This window comes from Vidua macroura, chromosome 14 (assembly GCF_024509145.1).
Source record: "Vidua macroura isolate BioBank_ID:100142 chromosome 14, ASM2450914v1, whole genome shotgun sequence".
Lineage (NCBI taxonomy): Eukaryota > Metazoa > Chordata > Aves > Passeriformes > Viduidae > Vidua > Vidua macroura.
The window spans coordinates 17,456,171-17,473,799 of record NC_071584.1 but is presented as its reverse complement, the minus strand read 5'-3'; the positions used below and the strand labels follow the sequence as shown (position 1 = coordinate 17,473,799).

The window sequence follows — 17,629 nt, the reverse complement described above, 5'->3', positions numbered from 1 at the left end:
AAAATAAAATGTTTTTCTCACTTATGAGGCTTCTGACTCCTTTGCTCTGTTCCTTTCTACTTCTTCTTAGTAAAAAAATTTCAAAATTCAATTTTCTTCCTCATTTCACATCCCCATTTTATTTTTAATAGTCATTTAAGCTGTAAGTCTAGAGCAAAGCAAACAGTTGGTGAAGGTTTCAGGCACATGGAATTATCCTGGCGTTCCCTTCACAGCAGATCAAAGTTACAACGTGTGTATTAACTTCTAAACAAAATTCCCACTCTCTTCATGCCACACCAAGGAGTTTTCTGTAGTGAGTGTTTGATAATTCTTCAGTTATTTTATTTGCTGAAACGCACAGCCACCTTTTTACATTCCTTTCATGGTGGTTTTTCATTTTGACACATGCTGCTCAATGTAAATCTTTGTAATGTGACCCAGCCATAAAGGAGGAATCCACACATTACAAAAATTATCCCAATGCTCATGTTGCACATGTTGGAAAGAGGGGAAATTGTGATTTTTAATAGGATTAGTACTAGTTCTTTCTGATAAGGAGTTATTGCTCTGTCTGCAAGCAACACTGGCACTGGAGCCAGAAAATTTGCTCTTGGCAATTTTACTGCACCAGGCAATGAAAAAGGGAAAGAATTGAGAAAAGATCTGTATGGAACTGCCACCACACTCTTATTCTTGAGTCCCACTGTAACCAAAGTCAGTGGGAATTTTTCCAAATATTTAAATTGGCATTGAGTTGGTTGTAAAACTCATTGAATTGCTAAACCACAGAAAACTCCCTTGTAAAGTGCACACTTGATGCACTGTCCAAAGGCTGGTGTGACAGTCCCCAAAAATCTTCTTGTTCCATGTGGCACCTAAAATCATCACATTAATGTAGCTTCTCCCCACATGAGGTACACAAATTTTTCCCTACCAGGTAACACACAAAACTATGAGCATTCAAATTAAACTTTTGTACAGCAGCTTTTAAAACCCCCATACCAACCCTACATCTTTTCTGTATGAAGCTTCCTTATTTTTCTGTAGTAATTCCATTTTCAGTCCTTTTTCTTAGCATTCAGTGAACTTTCAGAATTCATTCTGAACTTTATACCAACTATTTTAGTTACAACCAGTAAATAGGATATTTCAGTGTTTTTTTTTTCTGAATTCAACGTGCACTAATTGATGGTGGTCTGAGAGGTGAGTAAGAAATAAACATCCTACAGAACAGGAAGCTGGGGAAAGGTTTAATGCATGAGTTAGAAGCCAGATTTCTTCAAATATAGATGAGTACACAAAATTAGCAAAAGGCAATACCACTTTTGGAAAGGCTGCTTTGTGCATAATTTGTCATGAATTCAAAGTTATTCCTTTAGAAAATGAGTCTAAGACCTCCCAGCTGCTGCTTTATTGGTCTAATAAATTCCCATTTTGATGGGAGGATGCACATGCAGCACACAGCAGGCAGGCTCTGCCTTCGGAGCCCGGGAATGCCGATGGGAGAGCGGGATGCCACGGGCATCACTCTGTGCTGCTCCTCTTGAATTGGTAATGGAAACAAACAAAATCTGTTCCCAAGTGTGGGATGCAGTGAGAAGTGAGGCCAAGGGAAACTGCCCTTATTGTAACAGGTATCAGAGACAAAATGGATCCGTCTCCTTCCAGGTTCCCTACACTGACCAAGGGAAAATCTCTTCTATCCACCTGGAAGGACATCAGAACAAACAAAGATTTCCTCTTGAAAGGATCTGTTTTGACTTCACCTTTGAACCCTGTTCTTGGGGAGCTCAGTTCAAATCTGTAGTCAAGTTTATGTAGCACATGAACGTGTTCCATGCCAGGGCCTCCTGTCCAAGGTGACTCCAGCCACAGCCAAGGATTTTCACAAACCCTCTGCACAGCTGGGCTTTGTGAATACCCAGCCAAGGAAAGAACAAAATGCAGAAAAGCCATGAACTGGTGGTGGAGCATTCCCTGCCTTACATTTCTCCAATGACCTGTGGAACTCAGGAGTTCCCACAGCCTGGAAACCTTCCATCATTTACTGGAAAACTCCAGTGTTATTGCCAATGGAGAAATCTTTTGTTACTCCAGATGTATTTAGGAGGCATTTTAAAAGGTCTGTGTCCAACCTAATGACGACGATCCTTCACCAGTATCTTTCAAACAATTAGTGAAGGAGCTCTTAGGAGGAAAACTGGAGGAATATGGAGGAATGAGAGCGCTAATTTTGATTTAGCACTGGTAGGACAAGGCTTACAAAATACAAGAGCCCAAGAATTTGAGATCCAGGTGCTGAGAGCTCCAGGGCAGCTCAGGGGCACAGCATCCCTCACCTGCATTAGAATTGAGCTCTTCATTTTCTGACTCGGTTCCATTTTGACTCCCACTTCCATGAAGGCTGTTCATGGCCATAAGTTTCATTTTCTGTAGCTTCATGGCCTCTGCCATGGCAGCTGCTGTCAGACCTGGAAAAATACAAATAAATAATATTCAGTGTCATATTGTACAATGTGGCACTGCAAGTATGAACAGAACATTCCTTTTCAGTAAGAAAAAGTCACATAAATTCAGTGGCCATTCTTAGTCCAGTGAAGTAACCCTATCCCTGAACACCATTTTTGTTTTAAAGTCAAGTTACTTCAATGCACCGTTCTAAGAATTAAAAAAAAAAAAAATCTTTCATGTTTATTTTTCTTTTTAACATGTATAGCACAAAGAAATATTTATTTAATGGTATCCCTTTTGATTATACTTTTAAATATAATTTCCTGTCACTTTGATCACCTTGTCACTTTGATCACTTTCTGCTTGACTTATTTAGCTGCAACAAAATCTCCACACGCAGAGTAAGATACAGTATTCCTTAATTTCAACAGTTCAAAGCAAATTAACATGTAATGGTACAGCATTCATTGTTCTATTGAGCATCCAGATATTTTTTGTCCTTTTGGGAATTGGCTGGTTTGGATTAATATTATTGTAACATGAAAATATTACATTGGAAATGTGTAGAAAAACACAATATGGATAATTACAGAATCAATTCCACTTTTAAGAGACCATTAAGACCAGCAGAAATTCACAGAATTAAGGGGGGTATTGGTAGAAGGTTTTCAAATTACTAAAGCCTAATTAATTTACAGTAGTAAAAGAGAGCAAGCAGAGTAACATCAGGCTCACTATAATTATAATGATTTTTTTAAATTATTATTTAGACTTCCAGTATCTTTTTTTCATAAGTGTGAAATTTTTAAGTTTTATCATTTTGGCTTGGTCACTAAATAAAGAATCAGATTTCCTTCCAGACAGTACCAAATTACTTTTACTCTGGGCAAGATGTGACTGAAAATAACCTGAAGTTCTTGCAGGAAAACCCAAGAGATACAGGCACAAAACCAAAAATATCTCTACAGGTACAATTGTTTATTCACTCAGGTATGGATTAAATTGGTTTTTTCTTCCCCTCAGTACAGCAGGACTTGCTTTTATTATTTGCTGCCTAGTTCCACAAAATCTGAATTGCATTTTTTAAAACCCAGAATTTTTTTGGTGGTGGTGCCTGTTCTAGCAACCCACTAAAATATCATACATCAAACCAGAATTAAATAATCTGCTTCTGGAAAGCATTGCTTACTGAGAGGTTTAGATACTGATTAAAGGGAACTAATAATTTTCACGCCCTATCCATAAATGACAATATTAGTCTAAATGCTGCTAAGAATTTGACAATCAGATTAGCCCTGCTGCTCCTCTAAAGGGCTGCACAAAGTTCTGATTATTTCAGTAAGATTTAAGGAAGGAAGCAATCCAGGGCTGCGTGGAGAGGGACGCTTTTATCACACATAGATACAGCAATCTGGTCAAGTTCAGCAAAGATATTCTAATCATCACCAATATTTTTGTCTTTTAGGTTACTTAATGCAGCCCTCACTTCATACAAAAGACCACTACACTGTAATTTTTTTTTCAACACCCTTTAAAGTTCTTTTACAAATGCTACAGGTTTTTCATCAAGCAGATATAAAATCCTGATGTTTAAACTCCTGTTTTTATCTCAGACACTCTCACTTAATCCATCACAGAATACATCTTCAATGATAAAACTCTCCACACACTTTCTGGAGAAGATGAAATAGTCTGCAAACTTTTTCACTTTTTCTTTTTTCTTAGGGAAAGGAAGTGGGATTGCTCTTTGAGTGAGTTTTACATTCTTTTCAGGAAGTAAAAAAACTAAGCATAATCACAGTTCTGAGGAATTGACTGTTTTCAAGATTTCCAGGCACCTTTTCACTTTCTATTTTTAATCCATTTGCAAAGAATTCACATACATTTTAATGGCTACAAAAATATAGTGTTGGAACATGGAGTTTTTTCTTCCAACATTTTATCATTTGTATGTAACCATGGATGCACAATATTCCAATATTCCAGTGTTTTCATCAGGGTCAGTATTTATAATACAGGTTCTTGGTATAGATTGGAAGCCATGGAATTTAATTAAATATGTAAAACAGTAAAGAAACTATTTATAAAGAGGTAAATAGGGAATGGAAAATAAATTCAGATCTTTAGCAAAATGGTCAGAGAAAAGATAAGAGAAAAAAATTATTCAGGGCACTGTAGCACTGTATTAAAAAAAAAAAAAAAAAAAAAAAAAAAGAGAGAAAAGAGAAGTCTCCCAAAAGCTTCCACTGAACAATTTTACCAGAAGTGTAATGAAGGCAGAAAGGTAGCATGGAACAAACAGAAAATAATAAACACAGTCCCCAAATCACCACGATGCAGCCTGCAGAAATTAAAGGTAATTATTGTCAGGCGTTTCTGAGCTCCCTAACCAGACACAGCTGCCGCAAGGACACCAGCCAAGAAACAGTGATGGATCAGAAAACTCTGCTGTGCCATCTGCCACACCAAAGTCACTCCACTTCAGCAGCAAGAGTTTCAAGAGTAAAACACAGCCCCTGTGCAGAAAGCACCAAGGTCCTGCACAGCCAGGCACAAGCTTGAAGATAGAGCTGAGATGATCCTAAACTCAGTGTCTGCAATGTCTTTATTCCCTCACTCACTCCTCAGTCTATATAATTTCTTACTTGAACTAAAAGTCACAGAATCTGTCTGAGGCACTTTAAAAACAATGTAGTAATTCTTCAGCATCTCTGAGAGATAAACCTGAGGCTAAAGCAAACGTGTTCAGCAATAAGAGGGTGCTGCTGATTGAAATGATTCAGAAAACAGAAACCAGACAACAATGGCATAATCTTCAATTAGGTACTGCCATGGTTAATGTTACTGGAGCTGTTATTTAATTTAACTATTAATAAAACTCTTTTCTATTTCTAACTGATTCAGCTTGAGCTAGCTGTAGAGAAGAGGGCTGTTAGTTAGTTCTGTTTAGCTGTTAGTTCTTCAACTGACTTATCTGGGGATCTACAAAGAACTGAAGAACCATTTCCATCCCCTTGGATGAATCCTTATCAGCAGCAGAATCTCACTTAGAGCAGCTCACTTTGAAAAATGTCCTGGGAACTGCTGTAACATATACATCTATCCCTCTACTTCCCCCTAAAAAAACCAAAAAAGGGTTGCTAAGAAAACCCACGTGCTGGATTACGTACTTCAAAGCTTCTGGTTTTTCCTGTTCATTTACACTTTAAATTTTCCTTTCCTCAGTTATCTTCTGCCAGCTGCCATCAGTCAGGGAGCACCCAGGAAATAAACTGTGGACATCTGCTGTCCAACAGGGACATCCTTCACCACAGCACAGCACAGGAGCAGTCTGGGCACAGTCAGGATGGTTTGGGGCTGGTGCTGCTCCAGAATCCCCAGTTACCTGGGCTGGCAGGGAGCAGCTCCTGGTGGGATCTCTGAGAGAAGCAAGGAATCTGGGAGCTGTGTTCTGTGCACAGGGAGCTCAGGGTGTGCATGGCAGAACCACCAGCTGCCATCTGTGCTCTGCTTTTTGTGAGCCCAGCTCAGCCAGGACACTCTGCGCCCTCCCTCTGACGAGTTCTGCTGCACAGCACAGGGGTTTATATAACAAATAACCAAATTATTTACCAAAACAACCCTTCAAGGACACAGGTTGCACAGGAGGAAAATACTGCAGTTGTATTCTGGACAGACAGATCAGGCCTGAGAAACCAAACCATTTGCAAATGAAGAGTCTGGATCCAAATTAGGGCTGTTCTCAGCTGGCTCCACAGGGCATTGCACCACCCTGGGCAGAACCCAGTGCTTGGGGTGATGGAGATGAGCACAGCCTGGGAGCCTGGGCTGCTCTGCACCCCCTGAGCACATCCTCTGCTCCTACAGCCACAGCACCTCCGAGCCTGAGAGCACCAGAGAGGCTCCTCCAGCCTGTCTGCAGCCCATCAGGTCATTAATTGTTTACTCACATATCTCTATCACAGACTCATGAAGGTTTTTCCTCGGTGAAGCCTCAGGAATTATTTCAGGAGAAGCAGCATTTTCCCTGCATGGCCCAGAGGTCACAGCCCCAGGTAGTTTGCTGTGTCCCATCACAGGGCAGTGCTGAACCATCCCCAGCACCAGGGGACAAGGGGACAATGTCCCTTGCCCCCAGTAACATCATGATTTATTCCTTAGCAAATACCTTCTGGTGTTGGGATAAGAATCCAAAACTCAAATACATTTTGATGCTGTCTTGGGTGCAAGTGACTCCTGCACATTTAACCACTGCCCAGTCACTGAAAATTGGATTTTGATGGTGAATACAAGGGCTCTGAGCTTTTCAGGTGACCCTGAGTGTCTGCTAATCTCATACTCCAGCTACAGCTATTTTTTCCCAGTTTCCTGATTAGTCAGACTGTGCCTCTCCTTCATATTAGTTTGAAAGCTTTTCTGTCAAAACTGTGAACAAGTAAATTAACTAAAGGAGAACTATGAGTAATCAAATCCTGAGGTTTGCAATTAATTAAATGAAATGGTGAGTCAGTGAACTGAAAAATGGTTTTATATTAAAACAAAACATTTAATTAAATTAACAGTCAACACATTGCAATTAATAATATTCAAAAGGAAAAATGAAACCCAGTTTAGCTGTGCCATATTATTTCAGTATAAAAGTCAAGCATTGTGCATTGGCTTGTTTATTATTTGCATTCAAAGCTGCTATGGGGTCAAGCACGCTGTGCTAAAACAGCAATGATAAAATATCTGGTACTATGAAATGTCACTACAAGAGACCATATTGCCAACAGTGAAAACAATCCTGAAACCTCCAACAAATTAGGCTTTCCAAGACTGAAAAGGAACACTCACTTTAATTAAAATTAATAAGTGAATACATATAATATACTTTACATTTTCAGAATGCCTGCAAAATTTTACTAATTAATTAATTTTAAAAATCAGCCTGGGAAGTGAAGGCTTCTCTGTAGCTGAAATGAATCATCCTTGCTTAGTGATAAATACAAAACCCAGCACTACACAAAGGGCAGTGAAACTGAATTCTTGGATAAGAAAATGCCCAAAGTAAATGCCAGTAAAATGCCCAAAGTCTTAAAGCAGTTTGGAGATGGGTCCAAACTCCTAACTCTTGTTACTGCAGGTGTTTTTCATGTTTGTGAACAGACCCAAACAGCAGCAGCAGTCAGGTTCAGCCCCAGTGCAGGTCCCATTTTCCATGGTCACTGAAGGAACCCTGGCTACCACCTGGGAATGGTCACAATAATCCTTCAGTGAGCATCAGCTGAGAGACCCAAGGATGGAACCAGTGAGTAACTGCTGAGTAACTGGTGAGTAAGTGGGCACTGCAGGCTGGGGATGGATTTTGGAGAGCTCTGTGCTGGGCTGGGCTGTGGGAGCATCACCCCAGAGCCGGGAGGGCACTCGGAGCCCAGGCTGAAATCCAGGACATCCCTCTGACACTGCCCAGCTGAAATGCAGCCAAGAGCCAAGAAATGCATCACAACACTGGAGCTTCTTTCATCTCTTCTTACACCTGCAGCCAGTTGTTCTGATATTACAACCACAAAGTATGTTCTTTCCCGTTTTGCAACAGGAAAACTGACAAATGACAGCAAGAACTGTTTTTTTGAGGAGAACATTTGAAATTCTGTATTTACCATGTTCCATGCTCAAGGCAAAGGAGAAAATGAAGACTCCTTGATTTATCTTAATGGGGCTTGGAGCAACATGGTCTAGTGGAAGGTGTCCCTGCCCATGGCAGGGGGTGGAATGAGATGACCTTTAAGGTCTCTTCCAACACAAACCAATCTGGGATTCTTGGATTCTCTAACCAGTCAATGAAAGTTGAGAAACTACTAAAGATGATCCTTACCAAAACATTTCAGACGATACTTAAAAAATTTTGAGTGCCCTAACATTTTTAAATACCATCACTTCAAAATGTCAAAAACATTATACTACGGCAAAGAATCCTACTGAGGGGGAAAAAAAATCCAAACAAGTATTACTCATATTTATCAGGAATTGTGAGAAATTAATCTTTCACAGAGAAGCTCCAGTCAATCTTGAAAATGTCACAGTCTTTTCTTGAGGGACTTGGTGCCCTGCTTTTGTGCAGTCCCTAAATATTCCCCAGGTAGCTTCCCTTTCTGCAGCTGCTGGATGGGGACAGACATACAGACAGGTCTCTTCATCCCACACAGGTCAGTGGATGCTCCATCACCACCCAGGCAGTGATGCTGGGGAAAACACTGATAATGTCATTAAAAGACTTTGCCAAATGCTCAAGGGATCAGAATTAGCATTGCACAAATGTTTCTGAGTTTCTGATGCCTTGTTTTTGCAATCCTGGTAATTTCTGTTTAACATGGTGTGCTTGCTCACCTCACTTTAAAATACAATTTCATGCAGAAGTTCACATGAGCATAAACAAGATTAAAAGCTCCAAACATCAAAACATCCCTGCTACTCTGTGGAACAATTCACAGAAGCAACAGGCTGTCACTCTGTAATTTCACACATATTTAGACAGTAGCAAGAGCCCTGATTCTTAGAAAATCTGGGGGTCTGCTTTCAACATGGGGAGAGTTCCAGATGCTTTCATCTCATGTCTGTCTCTATTATTTAAGCTTCTCATCCCGCTCATAACCTCTGTCCTGATCTTATCCTCCCTGACATCCATCTGAAAGATTGGAAACATTTTTAATGTGAACATTTTCCATCAAGTATACCTGGGATATTTCATATCCACCATCCATATGAGGAGATGGTGACCCAAGAGCTGTCAGATTTCCCCTCTAGACCCAAGGGGCTAAGTTAGGAGCACACATAAATTTTAATCCCAAATTTGTGCCTAGATCTGTAAGATGAGCACTCCTGTTCAAGCTGATGCACAGCAAACCCAGCTGTGTATTTCACAGTTGACTTCCTATCCAAAAAGGCACCTGCATCTTATGTGAGACTAAACTGCAGCTTCCCCTGTTGGAGGGAAACAGGAAAATCAGAACTTCAAAAGCACTGAGAGGGTTACATTGCTTTTTTTTCTATAATTCTTACAGTGGGTCTCATGAGAATTGATTAATTTAGTGACATTTTCTGCTCTTTTTTACAATCTCTGTCATGAGAATGATTTGTCAAGGCTCTAATGTGTAATACTTTTAGTATTCTGCACTACTGTGACCTTTACCTTCTTCTGTGCATTTGACTGACTGACCACCCCACTTTGGATGTACAGCTTTCAGAAGATGGAAGCACACACCAGACACAGCAGCCATTGAATTAACACTGAAAAAATCACAACCCCTTGATAACTTTTACATTCTTCAGGGCAGACCTGATGCAATTTTAGTCATGTCATTGAAACTTTTCGACACAAAATGGGAACTTACAATATGGAATGTATTTAAGCAGTGTTTTCAAACATCAAGAGAGTGATAAATTTATGCATAAGGACTCTGATTTCACTGAGTTAAATTAATGCTCATAATCACCCAAACCCTCAAACTACCTGCTTATGCTTTCATAATGCTGTCACAGACTAAAGATTGCAATACTATGAGATAAGGACTTTAAAAATTAAAAATGAAACCAGAAATGTGTTAAATTACCTCCCTGAGAGCAACACAAAATAAATTGCATTTACAGGAAAAAAATATTAACTCCAAAGTGCTAAACATTCAGAAGTCCCAGGAAAGAATGGTGGTTACCAACAGTATCTGCTTCTGACTGGAGGACTTTGTTATCCATTTTAGAATATTCTTGGGTTCCTGGGAACCTGAAATTATGTTATCAATATATTAAACCTCACCGTCCTCATATGGATCATGCACAGTCTGTTACTCTTCTATAATCACAGAAGTCTGCCATGGTGCACGTGCTGCCATGTGAAATCAGAATTTGCTGTTGTTTCTTTTGTCTCCACATTTATTCTTTTCCCATTACATCAATTTCTGTGAGCTTCAAGCACCTGTCCATAAGCAGTAATGAGAGAAGAGAAATGGCAGGAGTTTTTGGAAGTCCTTTCAGCTAAGTACCAAGAAGTCTGAAAGCTTATCTGGAGCTGGCACAAATCTCTTGAGTTTGTAAAATTAATTGGCTGGAAGGTCTTCTGGGAATAAGGATATCTTTGTGAGTGATTTCAAGCTACTTCCTACTTGTGACAGGAAAACACCATACAAATATTTGTTTTGTATCAGATGACACATGGCAGCTACATCCCAGCTGTCTCAATCCACACTTTTAAAATGGTGTATTTAAAAGATTTTAAGTGAATAGCGAGTTCCATAAATTCATCATGCTAAAATATTTCACAAAAAAACCTCAACACACCGCCAGGATCAGCACTGCTGGTAGAGACTGGATTGTTAAAGTATGGTTTGCAAATTGTACCATCATCCCCTACATGCTGCTGCTTCCACATAAACCATTTCCAGGACTCTGCCAGAACAGAAATAGAATGATCTGATCACACACAACTCTTGGTTACTTAAGGCTGAGAAATCTGTGGCCAGTTCATAAAACCCACAAAAATATTATGCTTATTTGAAGCACAATAATCTAAGCCATGAAAAGAGAGAGCCCAGACACTCCTCTCCAAATGGCATTTAATTAGCACAACCTCAAAAGATTCAAGTTTGAAAGCAGCATCACTTAGGAACAGAAATTCCAGGAATGTTCTTCCGAGACCTATAACCACTCTGCAATTCTGGCTGTTGAATTAAAGCAAAATATTCATGCTTTAAGATCATTTGAAAACCCACAACTTACTCACAGTGAAAAATATTTGGGGATGGCATTAGGGGATCTCCAGCTTCAAGCAGAACCTATCACATTTACAATTACTGTAATCAGACAAAATATGTAGACTGTAGTGCACAAATATAATTTTCCTGGAAATAGCCAATCCCCAAATTAATACTCCATTGTAAAATGTAAAATAAATGTAAAATAAATGTAAAATAAAATAACATGTGGGGGAGCAGGGGCCTCTACCTCTTCAAATGAGGACTCCACCTACTGCCACAATATGATCTCTTTATAAACTTCTGGCTTAACAACCCTGTTGGGTTTCTGGTTTGTTTCCCACTTCATGGAGTGGAAAACAACATTCCCCCAAAGCAGTCACAGCCTGATCTCCACACAGTGCTCAGGAATGCAGATTTGCCACCAAATCCCTTCCACCAGTGCTGGCTGTGGCAAGAAGGAGCCCGTGGTACCCCGGCACTCAGGGTGAGAACCACGTGGCTCTCCTCTGGAAGAAGGGAATGAGATGTTCTGGATGAGTTCCTTCCACTTCCAGCAGGGTCTGGACAATCCAAAGGGCTGCACCTGAGGAAGGACAAGCTCCCATGCAACGCTCCAACCTGCACAGCACATTCCTGTGGCAGGAGCTGCCCCGACACCTCCCAGAGCTGCGCTGGTGGCTCTGGGCCCCTCTGTGAGCGGGTGATGGATTCGTGCAGTCCCAAAGCGCACAGGGAAAATGAGGAGGCTGCCCACAGGCTGCAGAACCAGCTTGAGCTCCAGGGAATGTTCAGAGCACAGGTAAAGAAACAAAAGAGCCCTGTTTTCCTCTGGGGCATGAATGAATGACTATTGATCCCACAGCCCGAGTGTGAGGAATGTGATTATGGAGGAGTGGGTACCTTTACTTTCTTCAGCATTTTTTTACTTCTGAACATTCTGAACTCTTTGTTTTTAAGTTACTTTCCTACAGCTTTGCTGAAGCTTATTCATGCACATTTACTTGCACAAATAACACAGCAGACAAGTAATTTAGTCCCAATAGGTTAATATCACCTTTGTTTATGAAGTTATGCCAGAATAGCTATTTCCATTTTACGCTGTGCAAGGTAAAGAACATTTTTCAAAGCTGAGACACTGACTGGAAGCTTATTTTCTTGTTCCAGGTGGTGAATAAAAATAACACGTAGAAGATGAACTACACCATTTTTAAAATCTTAAAGGATGTGTCTCTACTCATTGGTCAAGCTGAATTAACTTCCAGCCTCCAAGCCAAATGCAGGCTCGAGGAGGAGAGGAATAATTTAGTTACTGAATTGAAACACTGAGTAATCTAAAATTATGCAAATATTCTCTTTGCCCTTGCAAATCTCTACACACGAACTCTACTGGTCTTTACTCCTGAGTTTGCACCAGTATAGCAGTTCCATTTCTTCTAGAACTATGGCAACAAACATTTTTAGCTCAGGTTTTGTGCAATTATTTCAGTAGTCAAAGTATGTTCAGATTTTAAAATAGAGCCTCAGGATTTTTAAAATTGAAATGAAATAAATTTACTTTAAAAATAAAACTGCATTTAATATAAATGATGTCCAAGATGTACTGAGATATTTTTATTAAACTCAGAAAAATACTGCAGGTATCTTTCATCCTGCTTTTCCAGAATTCTACTTTATATAACTAATCCTTTGCAAGCATTCCTTTTACAGTTATTGTACTCTGCAGTCCTCAACCACTTCTGCATTTTTTGCAGCTGTTTAGAATTGAGAGGTTTAAATCTACTTTAAGGCATTTCCCACATTGCTAAACTCATTATTATAAAGTTATCTAGGTAATATTCCAACATATTCCCAGTAAGCATTTAACTCTGGTTTTAGAAGCTCAACATGCAAAACATCTATCAATTTTGAACTTTACTAAAAAGACAAATTCTGCTTCTTCTATAGATATTCCTTTTAAATAAATCTTTTCACTATTTATCTATTATAACCTTTAATTGACATTTCCCTAACAGTAGCACTACATTGATAAGAACAGATCTAAGAGACATTTATCAATTAGTATCTGAGCAGCTCAGTAAGCTAAATAGAAATCCGAACTGTAATTTTATTCCTCTGCATATTTTTAGGAACTGGTATGTATTTAAGAAAATCTACTCACTTCCCTAGGGCTGACGGTGGATGTGACACAGACTCCCCTAATGTGAAGGAACTTAAAGATGACCAAGAAATTTATTTATATTCTCTTCAGGAAATAAATAATTTGTCCTTACTTCTTTCAAAAAGCCACCAAACTGCTCATACTTGAGAGGAAAATTAACCTCTTTACTGATTAATCACTAGGCAGCTTTGACTGGTGAAGAGAAAATTGTATTACAAATGAACAGCTACCTGTTATCAAATTACAAGGCATTTCCATCAAAGGACCTAAAAATGCAGCACATTGACCAGTTAACGTGTTTCCACTGACCTGGGGGGATTTTTCCAGTTAACAGCTTCTGAAGAATGCTGCCTTTTGATTCTTGTCTCTGACACAAAAATGATTGTCCCATTTAGCCACTGCTCTATCACATACATCAGAGAATCCTATTTACTCACACGCTACTGGAACATTAAAACACAATACTGTGATTGTCTCTGGAAGAAAATTCTAAAGATTGACTTTTTTCCTTTTTTTTTTTTTTTTTCTGTACAGGGAGTAAGATCAAAAGCTAACTTTAATAGATGTTTGACTAAGGTCACACTCCTAGGAAATGGAACACTGAAGATGAAAGAGAACAAATAGATTTGGTTTTTGATCTCAGCCAAATGCATTTGGCATTGTTTAGCTTTTATAAAATACTTCAACTTTAGGCCCTATCTGACTAAAATGAATTGGTTGAAGGTTTCAGTAGTTTGGTAAGACTTTAACATGTACCAACATTTGGAAAAACATCTGAAGTATCTGACCAGATTTTTTTCTTACTGGAATGATGTCAATTCTAAATACTGTTGTTAAGGCTAGATGTATATAAACAATTTTAAGAATATATTTTCCTAATTTTAGGCCAGTTTAAGAGTTACCATCCACTAGTGCTGTAAAATCAGGACCACTGGTACTTCTAGCAAGAAATTACAGGGGAAAGTGCAGAGCACTGAGAAAAGGTATTGAAATACTCAATTAAAAGAAGCAACTGTGTCCCTAACCAAGAGTGCAGATCAGATCCTTTTCCCAAATTATTTCACAGTTCTTGGGGACATCCACCCTTAAAATCTAAACAGGAGTGAGAGAGGAGTGGATTACAACCTACAAACTATTACTTTCAAATTTGTCAGCAGTAATGCTGTTTGCTAACGGAAGACAACTTGCTTAATTAAGGAAAAAGATGAGATAACACTCATTAAAGCAATATGCTTAAATCATTACTATTGCTAGAAAAAATTAATTATCATTAGCCACCAGAAGAACTGCAGAAACCTCTAAACCATTTGGTAGGCCACAAACTTTCCAAAGGAGTTCCATGAGCCATGATAAAAATCAACGATAGCAGGAAATGCCCCAACCCCAGCTGGGCAGTTTTAGCTGCTAAAACCTCAGTTTTAGCATTTTGACGAAAATTAATGATTTATACCACAAACTCTATCACAATAAAAATTACTCTGAGTTATGCAAGCATTTGTCCTCAGAAACTCTACAGAAATTATATAAAGGGAAGAACTTCCTGCTCTTACTTTCAAATTATTCTATCACCGTATTACAGCAGCGATAAGGAGCTGATAAAAAGCTGAGATATTTCCCAAGACACAAAGCCAGGTATTTATCATCACAAAAGGAGACACACCTGACCACAAGCCCTAAAAGTAAAATAGGGTAAGGAAGAGGTGATTCCCCCAAAACATCTCTCAGTACCTTTCTCCAGGGCCACTTAAACCCACCCCAAAGACACCTCAGCCATTTGCTCTCCAACCTCCAGCCACAAATTTAACCACACCAAGGTTCTTTCCTTCTTTATACTCTTCAGCTCTTAAAAAGGGAAAATATCTCAAACTTTCCCCTCTTTTGTTTTAGAAGGACATGGCCTATTACACCTTTTGCTGTTATTTATTACTTTCTGTACCACATTTCTGCTGCTGAGGCAAGAAGTGATTTGCTGAGCCCACCTGGACACTGAGATCTCTGCAGGGCAGAAACCCCACTCAGCTGAGCTCTGACCCTCCCAGGCACAGAACACCTGCACCCAGCAAGGTTTTAGCTATGTCACTCTCAGATATTACAAATATGCACCTCCCTTTCTTCACTAAACCTACCTGCAGGACCTCGCCACCCATCACAAATAAACCTGGTTTGTTCCTCAGCACCTCAGCTCACCATCACCCAAAAAAATTACACCCTCATCTTCAGATCCCACCAGTGCCAGCCAGCACTGCCCCACACTGCTGCAAACCTGATGCTTCAAAATCCCTGCCTCAAACCAGAAGGGTTAGTGATTGACACAAAAATAATACAAATCCAAGAGGACAACTCGACTTCATGCCAACACACAAGAGCTGTTCATCAAGTGTTAAAATACCTTGTTTTCAAGGACAGAAAACAAGGATGGAAGCAAGCTGGATATTAGCTTAGGTGCAAACCTAATTTTAGATAAGCTGCTATCCACCCCACGTGGAGGGGGTTATATTATAAATACATGTATATATAAATAGTAAATATATTCTTCCTTGGATGATCAACATGCAATGTGGAATTCCTGTTTCTCCTCAGTTGTATTTCTTCAGGCATTGAAAATTTTTGATTCTTCTTGAAGCCAGGAATATTTTCACTTCTCTACCCTTAAGATATGAAGCCCACAAAAGTTCAATAAAAACTTCCTATGTTTTAGCTTTGTTTGCTATTTATTCTGCATATCCCTCAAAGGACACAGAACCCTACAACATTAATTATGCAGAATATTTAGGCATCACCAAAACAGGTCCTGGTCTCATCCATTTTGCTGTTCAGCAGCACAAATCTGCATCATGCTTTTTACACATTTACCAAAGAAAATTAAGTTTATCTGTCTAAAGATTAAACTGTGGAATTTGTGGTTACTGGCATTTCCAAAGAAAGAAGCTCAAGAATTAGAAACCTTCTTTATGCAGTATATTAGAAATGTGCTGAATAACAGAAAAAAATTCAAACCAATTATTAGAATGCTATACAAGTTATTCAGATGTACAGTAAATGAAGATATATCTTCATTCATCCAACTGTTCTGCTGGTAGGCTCAAGTTTCAAAATATTGTGCTTCTTAAACAATGAAATGAATAAATTCTTCATAATCTTTTGTGTCTGGTTCTGTGCAAAAAAAAAAAAAAAAGCATTTATTAAAAAACAAGAGTGTGTTTATGGATAAAAATTAACTTCTATCAAATAAAAACCCGAAGACTACAAAGCAAAAATCAGAGCAAAATAGTGCTTGATTAATTTGGTTCTTAGTAGGAATATAAAAGGACCAGCCTGTGGAGGATATCATAAGACTGATTTATATTACAAACCCTGAACTATTGAGGTATATGCTTATATATCACATTTTATAAGAGGCATCATGGGATCACACCATCTGGTACAGAGACATCAATAACTGCACCTTTTAAAAAATAACAGCCAGAGACTGAAAATGATCACGGCGAGCTTTTCTTTTGTTTTCTTTTTAACTATGGAAATTTCCCAGTGAAAAACAGGAGCACAGGAAGGTGCAGCAGGAGTCAAGGCCAGCCCTGGAGGGGCACAGGGGTCCCCACTCCCCCAGACCCTGCAGACCCAGGCAAGGGCAGCCACATTTACTGAAGACATCATAATTTTACTTTTGTCTGGATGGTTAAATATTTTTGTCCTTGAACAAAAATATTTAGTGTCCAGTTGTAAGTGCAGAAAACAAACTCCCAGCAGGAAATGAGTTATTCTTCCCTTCCTGAAAGGACTCGTAATATGATGAGCATAACACCACCAGTGATGGGATGGAATGGTGTTTTCAATTGTAGAAATAACAAATCTGTTATGAATAATTCCCACTAGAAACTCTGGAAACTGGACAACCTACTGCCACTTCTTGTTTTACACAGTGAAAACAGAAAATTAAGGAGAGCTGTACAACTGGAATTCTACTGGATTTACTCACAACTTCCAGTTTCACTCACTCACAGGTGAGTAGCTGTTTTACATTCTTGTCTTTCCTATTTGGCCAAACCAAACAGGAGGCAAAGATGTGCTGTCCCCTGACACATTAGGATTAATTATGGGGCAAAGTAAATGAGAACTATTTCATCTTCAAAGTGCTTTCCTAAGACATTAACATCTAATAACAGTATTAAAGTCACATTATAGGTCTTTAATCTGTGGCAGTAATAATGCTGTCTAGTTTAATAAAAATACTCATTAAAATCAGTATTTTGGCTATCCACTTTTAGGAGTTTGCAAAACTGTATTATTACCAAGTTGAAGACACTTTGGG

At 39.0% G+C, this 17,629-nt stretch overlaps 1 protein-coding gene across 4 annotated transcripts in view; it reads right to left on the bottom strand.

The window, feature by feature from the left end:
- Positions 1-17,629, bottom strand: part of DACH2 (dachshund family transcription factor 2) — a 247,527-nt gene that overhangs the window by 83,388 nt on the left and 146,510 nt on the right. For all 4 annotated transcript variants that reach the window (XM_053990141.1, XM_053990143.1, XM_053990142.1 and 1 more), the window contains exon 3: positions 2,322-2,453. In XM_053990141.1, coding sequence (XP_053846116.1) covers positions 2,322-2,453 — 132 coding nt within the window. The remainder of the gene's footprint in view (positions 1-2,321; positions 2,454-17,629) is intronic.